Source organism: Schistosoma mansoni (genome assembly GCF_000237925.1).
Source record: "Schistosoma mansoni, WGS project CABG00000000 data, chromosome 3 unplaced supercontig 0220, strain Puerto Rico, whole genome shotgun sequence".
NCBI lineage: Eukaryota > Metazoa > Platyhelminthes > Trematoda > Strigeidida > Schistosomatidae > Schistosoma > Schistosoma mansoni.
In genome coordinates, this window is record NW_017386014.1 from 1 (window position 1) to 19,789 (window position 19,789).

At 37.8% G+C, this 19,789-nt stretch overlaps 3 protein-coding genes across 3 annotated transcripts; 2 read left to right on the forward strand and 1 right to left on the reverse strand.

The window, feature by feature from the left end:
- Positions 1-2,849: 2,849 nt before the first annotated feature.
- Smp_197790 (hypothetical protein) lies at positions 2,850-3,099 on the forward strand (the record flags this gene model as incomplete). The annotated part of the gene is made up of 1 exon (XM_018792833.1): positions 2,850-3,099. A coding segment is annotated over one exon (135 nt), but the record flags the coding sequence as incomplete, so codon positions are not given.
- Positions 3,100-5,492: 2,393 nt separating this feature from the next.
- On the forward strand, positions 5,493-5,720 carry Smp_119120 (oxygenase-related; the record flags this gene model as incomplete). The annotated part of the gene is made up of 1 exon (XM_018792834.1): positions 5,493-5,720. A coding segment is annotated over one exon (228 nt), but the record flags the coding sequence as incomplete, so codon positions are not given.
- Positions 5,721-10,216: 4,496 nt separating this feature from the next.
- Smp_166120 (hypothetical protein) lies at positions 10,217-18,470 on the reverse strand. The gene is made up of 5 exons (XM_018792835.1): positions 18,356-18,470; positions 18,232-18,323; positions 18,016-18,194; positions 13,683-13,764; positions 10,217-10,393 (listed from the first exon to the last, which is right to left on the reverse strand). The coding sequence occupies exons 1-5, from the start codon at positions 18,387-18,389 to the stop codon at positions 10,355-10,357; spliced, it is 426 nt and encodes a 141-aa protein (XP_018644010.1). The 5' UTR covers positions 18,390-18,470; the 3' UTR covers positions 10,217-10,354.
- Between the last annotated feature and the right edge of the window lie 1,319 nt (positions 18,471-19,789).

Consider the following 19,789-nt stretch of genomic DNA (forward strand, 5'->3'; position numbering starts at 1 on the left):
GTTAAAATGCGACTGCGTGAAGGGGGGTGCCTTGGTGGTTATTCCTTGATTTTTTGTGCATTGTGTAGCCGAGTTGTGAACTGTGTTGAGTCTTGGAACTAGGACTTTCAAAAATTAAAAGTAAAATTTAGCTTTGCATTCATATTTCATATATGTTGCAATGAAGATTATATTTTACTTATGTGAGATCATCATATACACCTAGAAATTATAGCTGAAATGTAATTTAGTCAATAAAAGGCCGATTGTGACTAAATCAGGGAAAACACCCTTGACGTCATTGATTATCAGTATAAGTAGTTTCCAAGTGTGTCTTTTCGAAGGGCCTTTGGGAAGTCAGGAACAAGTGGCAGGAAATACGCCTTACCATCAGGCCAAATACGAAATTTAGATATAAACGTAAAATTAGTACTTAAGTCCAGAGTGCATTGATGTAAATTTCCGCACTTAATAATAAGCATTAATTGATCACCTGTATCTTCAACAGCCGTTGTTTGGAGTAACTGAGATTTTGACTGAAATACGATACTCAGATAACCTACTTTGGGTGATCTAGTTGATTTATCTTTCCACATTGTAGGAAAGGAGATACCCTTGTGGTGATCCAATCAAATGTAACTCACCTCATAAAGTATGTAAAAATGGTGGGTCTATACTAGTTCACTACCTAGTTTATTTATGAGAGGAATCAAATTAAGAAAGGCTAAAAGCGTTCATGGTCAGTTGACAGCGTAATTTATACAATTCTATACTTTCGCCACATCTCTAGTTACTGATCATCATTAGCATTTTAATTCATCGTCTGTGGAGTGTTGTGGTACTGTCGATAAATGCAAAAAGCATCTTGTCAGTTTACAACGCTTTAAGTTAATACTTAGAAATCTGTGTGATGCGTTCATGCGCTTTGCTAATATTTTGCAACGCCGACGTCAATAAACCGAACCAAACCACTTTGTCTTTTTCTTCTCTGTCCCGCTAACTAGAGTAAAACGACTAGTCTCGTAATGTGACCCTTGTTGGTGATTTCAATGGAGCTGAGAATACATTCAAATAAATCGGTCATGTATCGGTGGTAATGATTAGACTTAGAAAACTGAGTAATTGTTGATAAACACAAACTATGGTGAGAAATACATTAGAAGTTCGTGAAATGATGTGACCAAAATGTGTTGAAAGTTGATCTTATGTTCATCTCTTTCTTGAAAGTTGTATTTAGGATTGCACTTTCCCAACACTATGGTCGTGTAATACATTGGTTTAGTCTGTTGTCTAAAATGGCTAAACAAAATCGTGACCATAGAGATGTCCACTTCATTTGTCGACTAAGTGATTCCGTCTGCTACGATTTTCTAAACACTTCGACTCAACGGTTAAGATAATCACATTTCAACAGTCGGTTTACATGTTCGTAACTCTTTCGTAGCTTAACAAAAATTGTGCAGTTAAAAGTTTAGTACACGTATCTGTATGTAAATACCCACTTTCACTAGCCTAACAGCTAAGATTACTACTTGGTCTATATAGACAAACGCTGGTTTATTTACAATGTGCAAACAAATTAGTTTTGTTATATAAACTCTATAACAAAATGGAATCCACCAAACACTTTGGTTGTTTTAGCACCCAGTAAACGCATTATAGTATTTGATTAGTGTACATTAATTTCTAGTGTACTACTAGGAAATACAATAATTAAGTACATTTACTGCTAAATCGGAAGCTTGTGTTGCTGTTGTTCCGTTAATAGCTGATGAAATCTCAGTTTTAAGCCACGTAATTTACGTAAAGGTTAGTAGTATTACCTAGGCGAACAAAATAATTTAGGTGAAATTGAATTAAAACCAGCGATCAACTGGTTAAAAATAGACTTCTTTAACTCCTGAACTTCCGCTAGTGAGATATTCGTCGTGCACTAGTGCGCTCATAATCAACATAAAGTCTGAGAAAAATATGCAGTAGTCCAAGTTACCATCCAACATCAGCACAAACAGATGAAGTGGAAAAGTTAAATGACAATCGACGACAAACCTTCACAGTATGGTCCAAGTAGAGGGAATGGAACGGTATGCATGAATGTATACTAAACTAGAAGTCTGGGGAAACAACAAAGGACTAGTGCATCTGCCTCACCGTGACTGCTGATTCTGAGCCATAACACGTAATCACTAATGGCAGTTATTGTAGGGGTCACAACCAGGTAGTCTACACATACCAACATAGATGGGATAAACAGTGGATGACTGTACAGATTAGTTAAATGGCCCTTATCTTCCTTCCGACTTACTCCTACTCCACCCAACGTTACACGTCGAGGTAAGTGGTTGTTGAGCACACCTAATACAGATCCCAGCCACCTCAGGTGGTGGAGATACACAGTCTCGTTAACCGATTTTCCATATTTGTCTAGTACCCTATTAACAACCTCGATACTGCTTACTCGATGCTTCCAATGTACGCGTACATTGCTTATATATATATATAATTTCAAATGTGGAAAGCTCTGACATGGATGCAACTATACAGTCACCAAAAACCCGTGCTCGTAATTTGCAAGTAACAAAGGTTATGCATAACTTGTTCTTAGTCCTTAACAGAATATTTCTTAAGGTTAATTCTTCACGTCTTCATCTGACCATTATATCTGCTCGTCTTATCACTGTTTTACCCTTAATGATCTCTTCTCTGTCTGTGGTTTCCAAACCAACTAATTAAGTCTGTGGGTTCGCGTAAGAGGTTCTGTTATGTTTCAGCCAACAATGTTGTCAATGTTTCCCTTACTGTGACGTTGGTACTTTGAAATGTTGACATTCAGTCTTCTCATATGAGTTTGTTGCCAAATGTTGTTTTAGGATTATGGACCAAAAGTGAATTTCAAACGACAGAAGGTGCACATCGGAGGATTTTATGGTCTGCCAGCATATTCTAGGTTCCTAATAACACGTTATAATGATTTAATTAAAAAAAAGCACATCTCTTCACCCTGAATTTATCCCAGTAGAGTTGTGTAACCTGGAGTATAAATCAGATCGTGGAGCTTGTATTGTACCGCACTATGATGATTCATGGTTGTGGGGTGATCGATTGGTGACTGTCAATTTGAGTGGCGCCACTTATTTAACTTTCACATTACCGACAACTGACGTGGTGGATGGCATAAACCAAGAATTTCAACGTGTTCAATCATATGTGCCAAGTGTTTCCCGAGGCTCAGTAAGTCTATTATATTTTCAATGGTAGCCCCACACTGGTTGCATAATTTTTTGCAAAATTGGATTATTTGTAGATTCTTAATCAGTAATCTGTGATGTCATTTTGTAATGTAAAGGTGTACTGATAAGGGTTCATCTGTGTCTGGATCGTGTCGTCAGACGTGCACTAAGGAAGATAAAACTCATGTCTTACTGTTCTGTATAGCGGTGACCGCCTATTGCAACTATGTGCAGACCACAACCTGTTTCTGGCTAGCACTGACTACCGGTAGAGTGGTCACCGATGTGCCACCTGGCGTCCTCCCTCTTCATCTCAAGCTTGGACTCAGATTAATCATATCGCGACCAGCTGCCGCTGGCATGGTTGCGTACAAGACTGCCAGTTTTTATGAAGTACCTATCTAGACTCTGATCATACATTTGTTTGAGCTAATCTTACCTTACATTACAGTGGCCAACACCCGGAACCTTCGGCCTAAAGGTCTAACCCACAAGACAGTGGAGCAACGTCAGGAAATGCAGTCCCGTGGTATCCAGTGATCAACGACTGATTCATACGCCATTTGTTCCTTCAGGATCCTGGAGACCATGTGCACCATTGGTTTGGAATCAGGGTTTTCCAACTCTCCTAGATGGATCTTCTTATCCACCAACGCGGTTACAGAGCCGGACATTCAGTTTTTGTCCTCCCAAGGCAGTGAGTAGGAATTTCCTCTCAGCTGCTGTATACATGTGGCTATGTGTGAGCATTTGGTGAGGGAGAGTTGACTCTCTCCACTCGGGCGTACCAGGGCATTTGGCAATTAGAGAGTGTCCCATCATCATGGAATGAGTCGATAGTTGTTTCTATCTTTAAAAAGTGTTCACGTCGTTTCTGCAACAACTATCGGGGGATAAGTCTACTTTTGTTCGCGTTCAAACTATTGGCATCCGTCATACTTCGTAGAATGTTCAAATCCCGAGAAAGATTGACTCGCGAAGAGCAGGCTGGTTTTCATTCTGGTCGAGGATTTATTGATCACATATTCACATTTCACCAACTGTGAGAACACCGTCATACTTATCACAAGCCAACAATCGTAGTGTTTGTTGACATTAGGGCCGCCATCGATTCGTTAGACAGGACTGTTCTCTGGGATTGTCTATTGAAGAAAGGTGTGTCTGAGAAGTTTATTAACATCTTAAAAGCCCTACATACAAACACCTCAGGCAGTGTGAGGACATACAACCATCTCTCTCCACTGTTCCATTCAAGCAATGAGGTTAGACAGGGTAGCTCAGTCTCACCATTCTTCAACTTTGCTATTGATGACGTTTCGGAAACAGCTCTGATAGATGTAGATAATAATAATGTGGATCTGTTGTGTAGAGAAAGACTTTCCGACCTCGAGTATGTGGATGATATTGTCTTATTGTGCGATAATACCCAAGCCATACAATCTGCACTTAATCAATGCCTGTAGGTATGGTGTGTTTCGCACCTTCCAAGTACAAAGTACTTTTACAAGACTAGCAGGACCCTGACCCTACACACACCGTGGGGGAAGTGAGCAAATAGAAGTAGTCGGGAAGTTCGTGTATCTGGGTAGCTACATAAGTGCTAGTGGTGGGGTGAGTGATGAGATCAATTCATGTATAATGAAAGCCAGAAGGGCTTATGCCAATCTGGGTCATCTTTGGTGCCTTCGTGATGTTAATCTGGCTGTAAAAGATCAGATCTACAACGCGTAAATGAGAACAGTTTTCCCATGTGCTTGTGAAACCTGGCCTCTCCGAGTTCAGGATGTTAGACGACTCTCTGTGTTTGATCATCGTTGTCTCCGAAGGGTTGCTAACATCCAGTGGCAACACCATGTATGTGGCGCATATGTGTTTGGTGCCATTTTTTTAATTAACATTTGTGTTCAAATAAATAAATGGAACTACTGACGATCAGTGTCTTTATCATGAGTAAACATCTATTACGAAAATTTTCCCGGTTCAGCAAACCCAGTACCGATTAACTATTAATTAAATAAACTGATTGTTTAAGCCAAACATGATCCAAGTTATTTACTTCATCTAAATAACATCGACTGTAATATGATTGTAAAGTAATCAACACATAATGAAAGAAATCCAATGCTGTAGATATTCTAGAAGTATTGTTTTTGTGTTAATTATTAATCTGTCCTACTGCTTTCAACTATCCTCATTATGAAGATTTCTGTAGGTAATTTATGAGCTTTCTTATAATATTCAGAGACTTTTTCCTTTCTGATATATGTTTTTTTCATTTTGTAGTTTTGCGTCCGTGTGCTGCTGGACAGACGTTCCCTTGTGGTTGTTAGTGGACCTGCACGATACATCTGGCAACATGAAATTAGGCGTACAGATATCACTACCCGACGTATTGCCATGACATTTCGTGAATTGAGTAGTACATTTTCTCCTGCATCAGATAATATGACAGATGAACAAAGATTCGGTCAGAAACTCTTAGAAATTGCTTCCACATATGCTCATATGTAAAATAAAAAAGATGAAATATAAACCCGTGTTAATAACAACTAAACAAATCTAAACCCTTAACACTTTTCATTAAACTTAAACTTGACAAGATACATTCACAAAATCGTTCTAGTGAACGAGACGCACCAATAGTAATGAGGTTGTTTTATACGAATGATGGAACACTCAATAAAATATGTGACCTCTGTTCCTTGTAATACTCAACTCTTTCGGTTACAGGATCATGAAGCTTCTAAAATTTCTATGAAATCATATTCAGTAATATTATACTGACAGGGGAGCAATTCTTGAAAATTTCCATACAATTGGTTCCCTATAGAAATTTGAATGAAACCCAAATGACAAGTGAAGCAGCATAATATAAATCAATGTTATTTCGCGTTTTTCTCTTCAGCTACTTACAATCGTATTCGTATTGAAGTGTAACACTGAGAAGTGTATCAAAACATGTGGATGTTTTAAGTATGATACAACTTGAAAGAAAGCTTGCTTCGTATATCTTTGCTTTAATGAAGATGAAGTTACTGAAACAATTATTGACAAAATAAATAGTGCAATGAAGATCATTCATTCAGTAACAAAGGTAGTCACATTACATGAAATAAACTGCTTCCTTGAAAAAAACAAATCAATAAGTCCTCTTCTCTCAGTACCTCCAACTACATTTATGTATGTCCAAAAGTGTATATATATTCACTAACATGTTCCAAAGAATGTGATTCTACAACATTTTAGCACCTAATTGGTAACAGACAGATTATTAACGTTTACCAATCCTTAAAAGCGATGCAGCTTCCTTATGTTTCGCCAAAGCAATAGCGATTACCGGATTTGTTTTCAGACAGACAAATATCAATCTACCACTGCCTTAGTAAATTCATATTCATCAAGATCATCTATAATTACTGTATTTTCTTGTCATACAGTTTCCACCAAACTAATTGTTATTTCATCTACAGTTCATTTACCTACTTAAAACTTATGTACACTTCAAATCTAGAATTATTACACACCTCAATGGTTTTCAAACTTCATCTAGTTACTGCCTTCATGTTCCTGAATTCCATCTTCAGATGACCTCACACATGTTTATACCTATACTTAAAATCGCTACTAGTCCAATTCTTTCCCTTTGTAAATTTATATTATTATTATTGTATCTTAATATTACACTTTAATACGAATACGATTATGAGCAGCTGAAGCGAAACTGCGAAGCAAAATGAATACTTTATTCCGCCTCACTTGGTGTTTTGACTTTATTCAAATAATATACTGTCTATAAGGTACAGTAAGTGAAAGATGTAATATTTTCTTTATATTGTATTATTTTTTTCTAATGCTTAGTTATGAGAGATCTTAAAACTGTAGTTGAATCATATTTCCCCCCAACCATTCTGCTTATAATTTTGATCGTTTAATAAAATAAGGACTTGTACATACAAAGTAGATGCTCAGTAGTTGTCCTTATAATATTATGTCTTTCTGACAACTTCATGTAATATAATCTTTCAGCCTAATTATGAAACGTAGAGAAATCTGACGATCCTTGTTTTGTAGACTTGATTAATACTATTCAGTAATAATCTAAATAAATCGTTTCCATCAAAACTTTACTATTCTTCAGATATTTATAACTTTGAAATCATTTTCTACACAGATATTATCCTATTGCCCCCAAATGACCTGATACGGCCGAGAGTGGGGAGAGTTCGCTCTCCCACTCGAAATGCTCTCACATAGCCACGCGTATATAGTCTCTACCAGGGAAATCCTACTCACGGCCTTCTCGCACCATGGGTGTTGTTTACGAAATTGAGAGGACGGAAAGCGAATGTCTGGCGATTTAACAGGGTTGGTGGACACTGCGAGTCCACCTAGGGGAGTTGGAAAACCCTGATTCCAAATCAATGGTACACATGGGTCCCAGTATCCTGAAGGAACGAATGGCGTATGAACCAACTGTTGGTCACCGGCTACCATGAGACTGCATCTTTTTACGATGCTCCACTGCCTTGTGATTTAGACCTTTAGGTCAAAGGCTCCGGGTGTGACCCCCTAAAAAACCACCTGCTTCAGTTTGGGCACTCGGGCAGTATCACAGCCATCACACAAATCGAATGAGATTCGTGCGGCACATATGTATCTGGCGCTTCTTTGTACCAATATTTATGTGTTTAAATAAATGAATAATTATACTTGGATAAAATACTTGTATGATCATGAATATATATTATATATATATATATCCTATTCCAAACTAATAAAACAGTCCTTCTAGATTCTCCATGGATTTTATATATTTAATTAACGTAAAATATGATCGATCAAGCACTTCTAGTGGATATTTAAAGCAGTAGTAATGGTAGTTTAATATTAGTCCGTTGGACAATTAACCATACCTCCTCAAAATTCAAATAGGCCACATCTATATTCATGTGTGAAGAATCTAAGAACTGTAACTAATTTTTAAACTGCTTCGGAGGCAAATTATTTGAAAGATTATCAAATATCTACGTTAATAAAACATTGGTTAACTATAACTTTTGCAGTACGTTAAGATTTATGTCGGCTATGAACTTACCACGAAATGTAAAATATATATCTTTCATATTTATTCTTAGTATTACTAATGTTCCGTCTGAACATCAAGGTCTCACTATTATCTCCTCTTCAAAACAAGTCGGATTCTCATCGAAAATAAATGGTCGAACGGGGCGATGGTTAAAGAGGTCATGGTGTTCTGTTAAGCGAAAGATAGTGAATCGATTTCTATAGGTTAGAGCGGTATCCTAGTAGTTGTATAAAGCGTTTATGAAAAGGCTTTTTATTTATTTCTGAATTGATGACGGATAACTATTCGTAGATACATGCATAACTTTGGCATTGCATTAACTGTTGAAACGCATGAACAGCTTAGTACCATCATTTTTATATGTTGATTTATTTGAATTCTTGATATGGTTCGAATTTCACTAGATTTTTAATCGCAAGACAAATGAATAGTACATTAGAGTAACATTATTTTGATGTTTATCTACTGAAACTAGTAGACCACTTAGTTGGATTTCTTTTGTTTGTGTCCATTGAATAAGAATTTCAGTGAAATCGTGCAGACAGATCAGTCAGTGCAGTTACGGGTATGAGGGCTAATATCACTTCCAGGCTGCCCACACCGTGGAAGGGTATATCTTGAGGGACCTTGTGTTATATACTAGGAAAAAAGCAAGTACTGATAACTTACGGGACCTCTTATTACACTATTATTCTATTTATATTCCTATGGTATAACTATTCGGTAACTGGACTATCTATGTCTATATTCTTCTTATTATTAGCTTCATTTTGACCTATTGATTATTATTATATGATTTATTGTTCCTAAATTATACTCAGTTTATTGAGTACTGTCTCCCACGCTTCCAGCCACGTTTGGCTTGATTTTGTACAAATATTATTTTCTATTTTATGGTGTGGTCTGCCTGTCTGGTATATAGATAAAGTATGTTTGAAATAAACGATTCGCATTACAGCAGCTGCTATTGGTATTTTGGACTCAAGTGGACGGGTTAGGCGAATAAGGACGCTAGATTACTCATACTAATCGAACGTCATTGTCACAGTGTGAAGGTCGTAGAAGTCGTATTCTATTGGTGGATAATTTACGCGAATTACGTCCTTGTTAAATTCGTAAGGTCATAACAAATCAGCGACGACCTTGATCAAGTCATAACAATTGGCTACCGCCTAGGTCTAAGACATAACACCTTGAAAGGAAGTTGGATCAGTGTTGATCTTAACGACCTGGGAGCGTGACCGCAGTGTCCAAGGGACAACTGCTCGAGACCGGTCACGCACGGCCTTTTTGTGGGGGATTTTTGAAGTGTTAGCTCCGTTCTTCAAAGGACCTTACCGCCGGAGACGGATATCCGTGGGATAAGTCGAGGTGTGCATTTTTAGGGTCGACCTTTTCTAACCCCACCCTTCCTTGTGGGAAGGCAGTATCGCTTTACGCTGGTTGTCTAAAAGAAACACCTTACTGCCGTCACACCTCTGTACAGTCAACAGTACGACTTCGCTTTCAGACCTTGGGTTTGCTGCTTTTAGTCTTACCGCTCTCCAACCGACCTGTCTGGCATGATAGAACTTTGAGGAACGATTGTTCCAGCTAGTATAGCTTGATTGGTTCATCACGATAGCCAAGCCCGATCACTATGTCAAAGTAGCAGCAACGGTCGAGCAGATAGTAATTGTTCAATCAGTTTACTAATTTGTGTTAAATTTATACACATTACAATATTTCAATGATTTATTAAAATTAGAAAAAGTGAGAGAACAATCGTTAATATCTCTCTCTTAAAAGTATCAAGATGAACATTTAAAAGGATAAATAGGATCAATTTTTTTTAAATAACTTTACGTATAACATGTTTTTGTTTTTCAGGAGGGGGGGGTAAAGAAAACACTACTTAAAGACATATACAGTATAGAAAACGTAGAGAAATTTGTTTATATATTTTCAAAATTAAAACATGTACAAAGAGAGAGTCAAACTTGTTTTCACAATATTACATTCTATTGTGTTCATCAAAAGGTAAACATGATCTACATGAAGTTCCATTTTGTATGCATCATCATACCATTGAATTGGATTGACTGAGTCTACGTACAAACTACAAAGTATATGGAAGTTAATCAAGGTTGATGAAATAAAAAAGGGCAATAGATTAAGTCATTAGAAAGAAAGTATGATATTTAAAAATAATACACATGGACAGAAGCATAGCACTCAATTAAAACAAAAATGATTCATACGACATGGAATAAAAGTATGCTCCATACAAAAAGAAATAAATTTTGGATGATTAAAGAGATACATTGCTAAGCAACAGTGAACTCTTGAACGATTCCTGTTGTCTTCTATTTTGAGACGTGTCTAGTAACGTCAAAAGCTAATGAAACGAATCGCAGTATGCTGGTGAATTTTTACCCAACAGAGACATCCGTGGGTTAGCAGAAATACATCATGGGGTGATTGCCTGTTCTCCACTAAATACGAGATCCAACAAACAACGCTTCGCATAGGAGTCACTGGCAGGTATGTGTGTTCAATGCCATTTTATCAATATTTAAATAATATTAGATCGCGATTTCTACTACGCATAAATAGACGTTCCCAAATCTAAGAATAACCTACATTACCTGCTAGCAGTATGCCAAGAAAGACGATGGCTGAACACTTGAAACTTAATCAAACAGCCGATGACCATATGAACTGGTGCCACTTTTTTGGCTCAGTTGTCCCAGAAAATAAACATAGAAGTAAATAAACCCAGCTAGTTATAAATGGAAATCAGGAAACAAAACAAATAATTCTCAAGAAATAGATATGTGCAGGAGCAACCTTCAGCTGTGTTTGCTAAGTGAGAAGCATTCAATATTGTAATTCAGGGTCTTCAATCTTTTGATCGACGATATTCTGGAAACAGCTCTGATAGACTTTGTTGTGGTAGTGCAGGTCTATCACTTGGTGAAAGATTCTTCAGTCTTGAATACAGTGCACTGATATTCAACATATCGAAATTGTACTAAGCCAACATACAGTCAGTAATTGAAGGTACAACAGGTGTAGTGGACGCTACTCGCAAGGATGTTTGTAAGTAGTGCGTAGCGGAACATGGCATCAAAGTTGCGACAGTTGTCAGACGGAGTGAAGAGTTTCAATGTATCGAAAGCACGGCGTCGGCAGAACACAGAAAGATGGAAATGGACGATTGAAGGCTAGGTATATATGTTATGTAAATACTTTGTAACTTCTCACATTAAAGCTACATTCCTTCTGCCTATTAACGTGTTTTACGCAGATACTTAGCATCTTCTAACTGAAAATTATTTTCGCAAGACTATCAGGACCCTGTTTCTGAACTCACTCTTGGTGGTGACCCGTTAAAAGTAAACAAATATTTTCGTATCTGAGTTGTGGTGATGTGACAGATGAGGTCGACCTACATAGAATGATGCCTGTCATCTTGATGTCAATCTGGCTGTAAAAAGTCAGGTTTGCAATGCATCATTAGAACGTGGATTTCCCTAGTTGAGAATGTTCAGTGTCCCTCTACTTCTGATCAACATTACCTCCGAAAAATTATTCATACCAGATGCCAACCCTATGTTAGTAATGTTGAGGTTCGGCAATGTGTTCGCGTACGGTGACGATAACTCAACTGGTGTTACGACTTTGAAACACCGGCTTCCGTAGCTTGGATATATGTTTAGAATTTCATTACAGCGACATTCATATTTTGGGTTATTTCTCGAAGCTGGGACTGGCTGAAAAAAAGTGATGTCTGGTTTATGACATGATTCAATCGTATCAAAGAAAGCCCTATAAGACTGGGATTTGTTGATAGATCAAGACTGCGAAGTTTGGAGCTGGTGGAAGTCAGTGTGAACAGACAGTACCAGATGCCCTAGACTGTAAGCCGAAGACAACCCTGTCAGTTTTCTGTTACATTTTTCATAGAAATAAAAGTAATCCGCTTAACGGAAAGTCTTTCTTGGCTATATCCTTAACCGAACCGTATTGTTTTATTGCATAATATTCATGTATACTTCTTTTTTATCTTTGAATGTAATGTCTTTTTCTCCTTTTCCTCTTTACAATGCTGCCTCTGTATTTATGTAGCGCATTAGATTTTTCATGCCCCTTTTACCATATTTAATGTGTAATAAATAAGAAACAGACCTTAATAATCTTGGATCTCACAGAAAATTGTACAGCTTGGTCCTTTTTAACTAACTGAAGGAAGCTGTAGCATCACTAAATACAACGATTGTTGGGCTATTAGAAGTAAGCTTTGAAGAACTTATGAAGTGATGTAACTCACTAAACAAGTACAAGTTAATATCTCAGTTTGAGCTAAACCATTCGTGCTCAGACTAAAAATACAACCCATCAACCAAAACCGAAGTAGGTGAAGTAAAGTTCGAAAGTGCAACTCAATGGAAGAGATTTGAGTGACCGTTATAGTTAAATAACAATAACCCAGAACTCAAGCAGGTAATTTTTTTGAACTACATGAAGTACTTAGTTTCACATTCCACGAAATCTATTTTTAGTTCAAGCATGAGGAAAGGAGTAGATACTCTTATATGATCAAATTTATTTTGAGGTTGATTTGATTCGTAAGTAGTTTAACTGCAGAATAAAAGCTACATATAAGTCTCCAGAAAAAACTAGATAGTGTTCTTGTAATTGATCAAAGCTCGTAGTTCAAATAAGGGAATTACAACTTACACAAGACTTGCCTTATTGGTAAACCACTTGGTTAAAACCTGTTAGTCAATTTACTTACCTCTAGTTCAGCCAAGTGATCATCATCATACACATATGCATCGGTTCAAGTTTTCATATCAAATTCCCATGGTGACATGCAATTATTTCAGTAGTGGTAGGAAAAGGATTGGACATACAAAAAAGGGAAAGAATATGCACAAGCGGATTTCGGGACTCAGATTCTAGAGAAGACTAGGAGTGAGTGCACTTTCGTCTTTGCAAACGGTTCTGACCGATGTCATCTAGTCTCTTACCATTGATTACGATAATCACGTGGACACCAACCAGATAGTCTACACTGTTAAGATGTCTCAATCTAATTGTCGATAACTTAGCCATATTAATAGATGCAGACGAAATATAGAATAATAATAGTTGACAATGATAAGACAAAGTGGATAACTTCAGTGTAAAAAGATTTTGAAGTGCGCGTTATAGAAGCCCAGGTTAATGATTAAACATTTAAGTACACGTTATATTCTGAAGCTGCTAAGTTAAGCAATGTATTAAGGAGAAAATACCAAGTTTGGGCAAAGAGTTTGTCTATTAGTTTTCGATTTTAAGTCGAGCTTTAATTAGTCAGCTGAAAATGGGAAGTATTACGCTACTTTTAAACATAAACTTACTCCGTTAATCCCGGGAAGCCATAAGATCCAACCGATTACAGGAACACCATACAAAAATTTGATTGCCACTGGGATAAATTTACTACAAAATTAAATTGTACATGATCACCATTTGATATAACTTAGTATGTTATGGCTAGTATTGTATTAATACTTAATACAAAGAAGTTGACAGACAACAGTTAAGCAGGAAAAAAGGTATTACGTGCTAAATAGGATCCGGACGACACAATATCTTTTGTTGGCTTGAGGGAAACCGGGATAGCACAACAAAAATTACTCACAAAACGATTGTGTGAACCTCCAACAGTTACTCCTCGAACTGTATGGTCAAGCTTTTAGGAATACATGACAAGTAACATCAATTTGATTCTAGTTCAGTATCACAAATATGATATCCTTTCTTGATGACGGTTACTAGGAAGTTTCAGGTACTCGGTGGTATTTACTGCTCACCGTCAAGCCCTTCTCAATCCCTAAATATTTGGTCTATTTGTGTTATTATCCCTATTCTCCTTCAGCTTCATTTGCTTCCGCAAGTACGACCACAGTCAATTAATCGAATATGTAAAATGTTAACCCCGTCCTCCTAAAAAAATGACCCAAACCACATATTAGGGTTTTTAATGGTTAAAGTGTCTCATTTCGGATAACAGGCTCCATTATTCCTACAGGAACCTAGCTAAAACGGAGAAGCAATGAGACTTACTGTTTGTGTACTTGAATATAAGACATTACCTCACATTTTAACGGGTACAGGTCTAGCAACATATTAGGAAGTACTGTGGACACTTTTCGATTGGATTCCAGTCGATAGCAAGAACTCAGGACAATAAAGATATATGCAGTTATCTTGCCCTCTTACTGACAGTATCTCCAATAAAATAAAAGGTAAGTGTTACTAAAATCTCTTCAAACTTCTAAAAGCCAGACGTTTAGACGCAGCGATTGTAGTTTCAGAGCCCAAGTAAGAATGCACGTCAAGTTGAAAGGCTGGCAACTCCTGCCACCGGTGCAATGGTGGACAGAATAATCACTGCAATTAACTAGTGATGGAGTCTCGATAGAAGACTTATTGTCTTGGAACGCGTGTCTGGACTTCGCTCACCGTTTATTGGAGACGCAGAAATATGGCATATTGAGAACCTGATCAAACTCGGTCTGAAGGTAGAATTTTCAAAGACATACTTGAAAAAACTAACTAGACACTTATCTTTAAGAAGCCCGGCATGATCTTAAAACAGATGTATGAGCAGCATTGACATTAGCTAGCGATCTAAACCAAAAGGTCAAGGAAAGATAAATTCCAGTAGTCACTAGTGAATAGGTTTGGAAACCCATCTAAACAATCGACAAAAATTAACAAAACGTCAGATCAGTGAACGTGAGAAGTCGTGAAGAATAAAACCAAATAGAAAAGAGTAGCTAAACTAGACAGTTGACGCGACTCCTCAGAGACAAAGACCAGAATGGTGACGAAAATATTAAGTATCACGAGATGAGATGAAACCGTGATTCATTCGGACCACATGACTAGGATGAAGGATTGCTGAGATCCAGTGGTAACACCATGTTAGTAATGCAGAGGTTCAGCATCGTGTGTTCGGGCGCAGAGACGACAACCCAATTAGTGTCACCATCTTGAAACACCGACTTCGGTGGCTTGGACATGTTCTACGAATGTCATCCCCGAGAATTCTACGACGTGCATTATTTGCCGACGCTAGGACTGGTTGGAAAAAGCGGAGAGGTGGTCAGTGTATGACATGGTGTCGTGGTATAAAATAAAGCTGCAAATGACTGGCTTCTGTTAGTTCTTCACGAATCCCTGGTTGGGGTTATAGAGATGGTGCTACACAGTGGCTAGCGACGTTATCAGACAGCTCAGAATAGAAGCCAATGGCGATCCTGCCGTAACCTTTTACTTTCTACATAAAGATTGGTTATAACCTCCTTAACTAAGAGAGTTCTTCTGGTTGTGCATTTCAGTCTCCCTCACCATTACTTTTTTTATATGCATCTTACCCCTTTCTCTTCCCATTTTCATTGTTTTATGTGGCGCATATATATCTAGTGTCCCCCTGCACCAATATTTATGTGTTTAAATAGATAAATCAATCAACTATTGTTATTATTCGTATTACGCAATTGAGTATTATAATCTATTACATCATCTTGCGCATCTGGTGCCCCTTGTACCAATATTTATGTGTTTAAATAAATAAATAGTTGACCATTAGACATTAGCAGCCTATACGTGAGATTAACATAAAAGCTTTAACACTTAAGGAGGGGAAAAAGCCATTACCTAATCTCAAACAAGAGGGGTATAATGAATTAACTCCAGAGGATTTTGATCATATTATTAGGGCCGATAAAAATATTAGGTGCAGCTTGTAATCTGTGGGACCGAAGATTTCGCTCTAAACAAATGATCCTAACAGTTCTGCTAATGGCGACTTACTGTGTTCGTATGGTATAACATAACGATGTCCGGCTATCAACAGATTAACAGCTTAGTCATGTTAACTTTAATATCTAATTCGAGGTGGCTTTGATGAACTCTAATATTGAATACAAAACGAATTAATCCACTGACAAGACACTGAATTAACCTCTGGGTTACAAAAGTAGAGCTTTGCATAAATGCTTCAGCTTTAACCGCTACTGTTCTACAACTAATTTTTTTTATATTTGGTCCCGGTTTGTAGTCTAAATTAGGTGAACAGAACTGAAGTTACATAACAGCAAGAGTTTATCAAAGTCTCACTGTTTTTCTCCACCTATAAACAGCCCGAAACTCAAAAGCAATTATTTAAAGCACATAAACATACTAAGCGACCTGAATACGAGGTTCATCCAATGACAATAGTAGGTAACAAAACGAGTGAATAATAGAAAGTCGGAAATAAAAAAACGCCAATGGCTTTTGTCAACTAACGTCACCTATGGCGAAGGTGAGATATCCTCTTATCAACTAAGGGACGAGTATACAGTGCAGCAGTTCGCTCTGTTTTACTTTATGGCTGCGAAGCGAGCCCATCAAGAGTAGATCAGTCAGCTACAACGTAGGACCAGGCACATTTATGCATCGGTCCAAGTTGCCATACCCCGTTAGCACAACAAGATGAACACTAAATTCATAGAAGTAGATAATTTAGTGGTGGTAGTATATAAAAGATAGGTTGTGTATAAGGATATAGCATAGGAAGGAAGAAAGTTATGAACCACTTTGGCCGCCCCTTAATTCCTTCCACCTCCAGCACTAGTCAAAGTTGAACGCCCTGGTAGTTGGTGTTCAGGCATACGTAACATGTGGCCCAACCATCTCAGTCGATGATGATCCAAAACTTCAACTGATTTATCAACATTCTCTAATACCCTGTGTCTGACGTCACCATTACTTACCAGATGATCCCAACAGATGCGAGCTATATTTCTAAGACATCTGTCATAAAGTGCTGGTAATTTACGAGTATCTTCTACTCTGGTGGCCCAATTTTAGCGACTAGGTTGATTAATATTGTGGTTAAAATCTGGGAGTTGAACGTAATCCCATTCGACTGGTCACAATCACTTATTGTCCCAATATATAAGAAGGGGTCAAAATCATCTTGTAATAACCATAGAGGGATTAATCTGACTAATATAGCATCTAAAATACTAGCCTCAATAATTATCGGGCGCCTAACTAAGACTTGTGAACTGCAAGCACGAGAAAAACAGGCTGGCTTCAGACCCCGTCGTGGCTGCATCGATCGATGGTTGGACACTTTGGATGACATGCCTCAGAATCGATCACAATGGTGTCGGTGTATACACTATTTGTCTTCTCTTAAACTGAGATTAGAATTGCTTAGTACTTCTCTTTTTACGAACTAACTTCGTTCTGTTTCACATCCTTACATGGAATCCTTTTCATTATCGTTGAAGTAACTTTTTTCGTGGATTTGGCGGTAATGAGGTATGTCAACCTGGGTCAATGCATATTTGTCTGGTTGTACATTGAAGATGACTAAATCGGTTATAGCTTTCTGTATTGATGACGAAAAATCACTTAGACGCCCTCTATTATCTCAAAAAGATTGAGATTAACAGTACGAGGTGTTTGATTTCCAGATAACTAGACATCCCTAAATAATGCGACCAAACAAGATATAATTTGAGGAGCCGAGGAGGCACATTACATTGAATCTTACACATGTTCAAGCTTAATATGAAGTTAACAAGCAAGTTTTTTTTAAAAGGCTGTTCGTTGAAAAATCTGATTGTCGATCGTAATAAGAAAAATGCGCAAAACCCACAACCTAGAGATTATTTTTCGCACTATTACCTGAATAAATTTATCATTCCATAAATTTCCAGCAATATTCCTATGAAAGGGAAGCCAAAAAGGACGACGGTTATGCCCCCAAAGAAGAAAACTGCTCCTTTTAAACTCGTACGTCGAAAGAAGAAAGTGCAAGCCTTCTGTAGCCCAATGAGACATCCTATTCCGCCTAAGAAAAGAACCTTTAAGGAGCAGCCTAGAATTATATTGAACACTTACATTACCTAGAGCCAATAGAGCACCGTCGAAGAAAAAAAGGACACCAAGACAAAGAAAACCCACTCCAAAAGCAAGTAAACCTAGGCCGATCTCTAAGAAAAAATAAAAATGATGATAAAGTTACTCTGGAAATCTGAAGAGTTATTGTAACCCAGCATTATAAACGAACCGTGGAAATGCTCAGTCCGTTTACACAACTGAACGTGGATATAATTTCTTTGAGACCGCTCCCATCAACTCAACCTTGAAAGCACATACTCAGTCCAGAAAAACAAATAATCATTTCTTCAGGACAACGAAGAGTTATCCAGACAATCTACCTAATGAAGCTCCAGAGGATACAACGTCTTGAAAAGAATTAAACAAAATAAAGACATTGTTATGACCTTTCAAAAAGCAAGTCACCTATTTTTCCAACCTACTAGTATAGCCTAATAAGCAGATATAGATGGTGGCAAGCAGTGGAATCTAGGGCTCGCATTTTGTCCCATTTTGAACTCATCAGTCGTACGTACCTGAATTTCATAGTTGATGTTCATTCTGGGATTCGGACCCAGTACCGTTCGCTTCAAACGCCATCACGTTATCCACTTAGCTAACAAGTCCTGAGTGTGCACTTGAGTAAAGTTTAACTTCATGTGTTGTTATTTGCTTGCATCTTCCCATTGTCGTTCAAGACTGCAACCGATTAGTCTCTTATTGGCATTTGTGCATACTGTGTGGATGCCTCGATATTGTTTTATGAAGCATGTGACTTGAGACAATATCGAGGCAATCCGCACGTAGTGTGTGCATGTCAACAACTGTTCATTAGTGCAACTTTTACCAGCAAACTATCCGAATCTCACTGGAGAAACATGTCACACTGCTGAGTGGTTTCATACTGTGACGAAATGACCGTCCATGATTTCAAAGAAACCCGTCAATGCTTTATCTTGGATGTGTACTCGATGCTATGCGAAAATGTCGGAATGCTAATCCGATTACTTGATTTCCTGTCTATTTCGCCAAACTTGATGAGCTACCCTCCACGTCTGACATTACATTGTCTAAATGGTAGTGTTACTAACCTGAATGCACCACATGAATCCAAGCTTGTCGAGTTTCATAGTGGACATTTAGTGTTGAGAAAATGAAGTTTTTGACAAGACTCATCTGTTGATGGTCGCAGTTAAATGTAGACATATTTCACAGGGCAAACAATTGTGGAAGATAACAGAAATCCAAAAGTTACCCTTTGAAGTCAACTACATTGCCAGCATCGTTTGAAGTATGGCAGAGAACTCGTGCAGACTAAGATGTCCGCAACAAGTAGTAGTTGCATTGCCACTACAAGATTAGATAAACTGGAGAGAGAAGTGGACAGATTCCTGTTGCAATATAGAAATACTGAGAATTCTGTAACAAGACAGACTCCATCAACATCATTGTGATAGGATCCTCGTCTGAATATAGATGCTCAGAGTCTGGAGGAGTTACACTGTATCTTGACAGGAGACTTTGGGTGACATGGCTCAGAATCGATCACAATGGCGTAAGTGTATATACTCCCTTCGAA

Excerpts from the sequence above, each read along its gene's own strand:
- Smp_166120 (XM_018792835.1), bottom strand. The coding sequence starts at position 18,389 with ATGCTGGGTTACAATAACTCTTCAGATTTCCAGA. Across the intron at positions 18,324-18,355 it reads TAACTCTTCAGATTTCCAGA|AGATCGGCCTAGGTTTACTT; the intron begins GTAACTTTATCA and ends ATTTTTTCTTAG. Across the intron at positions 13,765-18,015 it reads GGAATGATAAATTTATTCAG|TAAATTTATCCCAGTGGCAA; the intron begins GTAATAGTGCGA and ends TTAATTTTGTAG.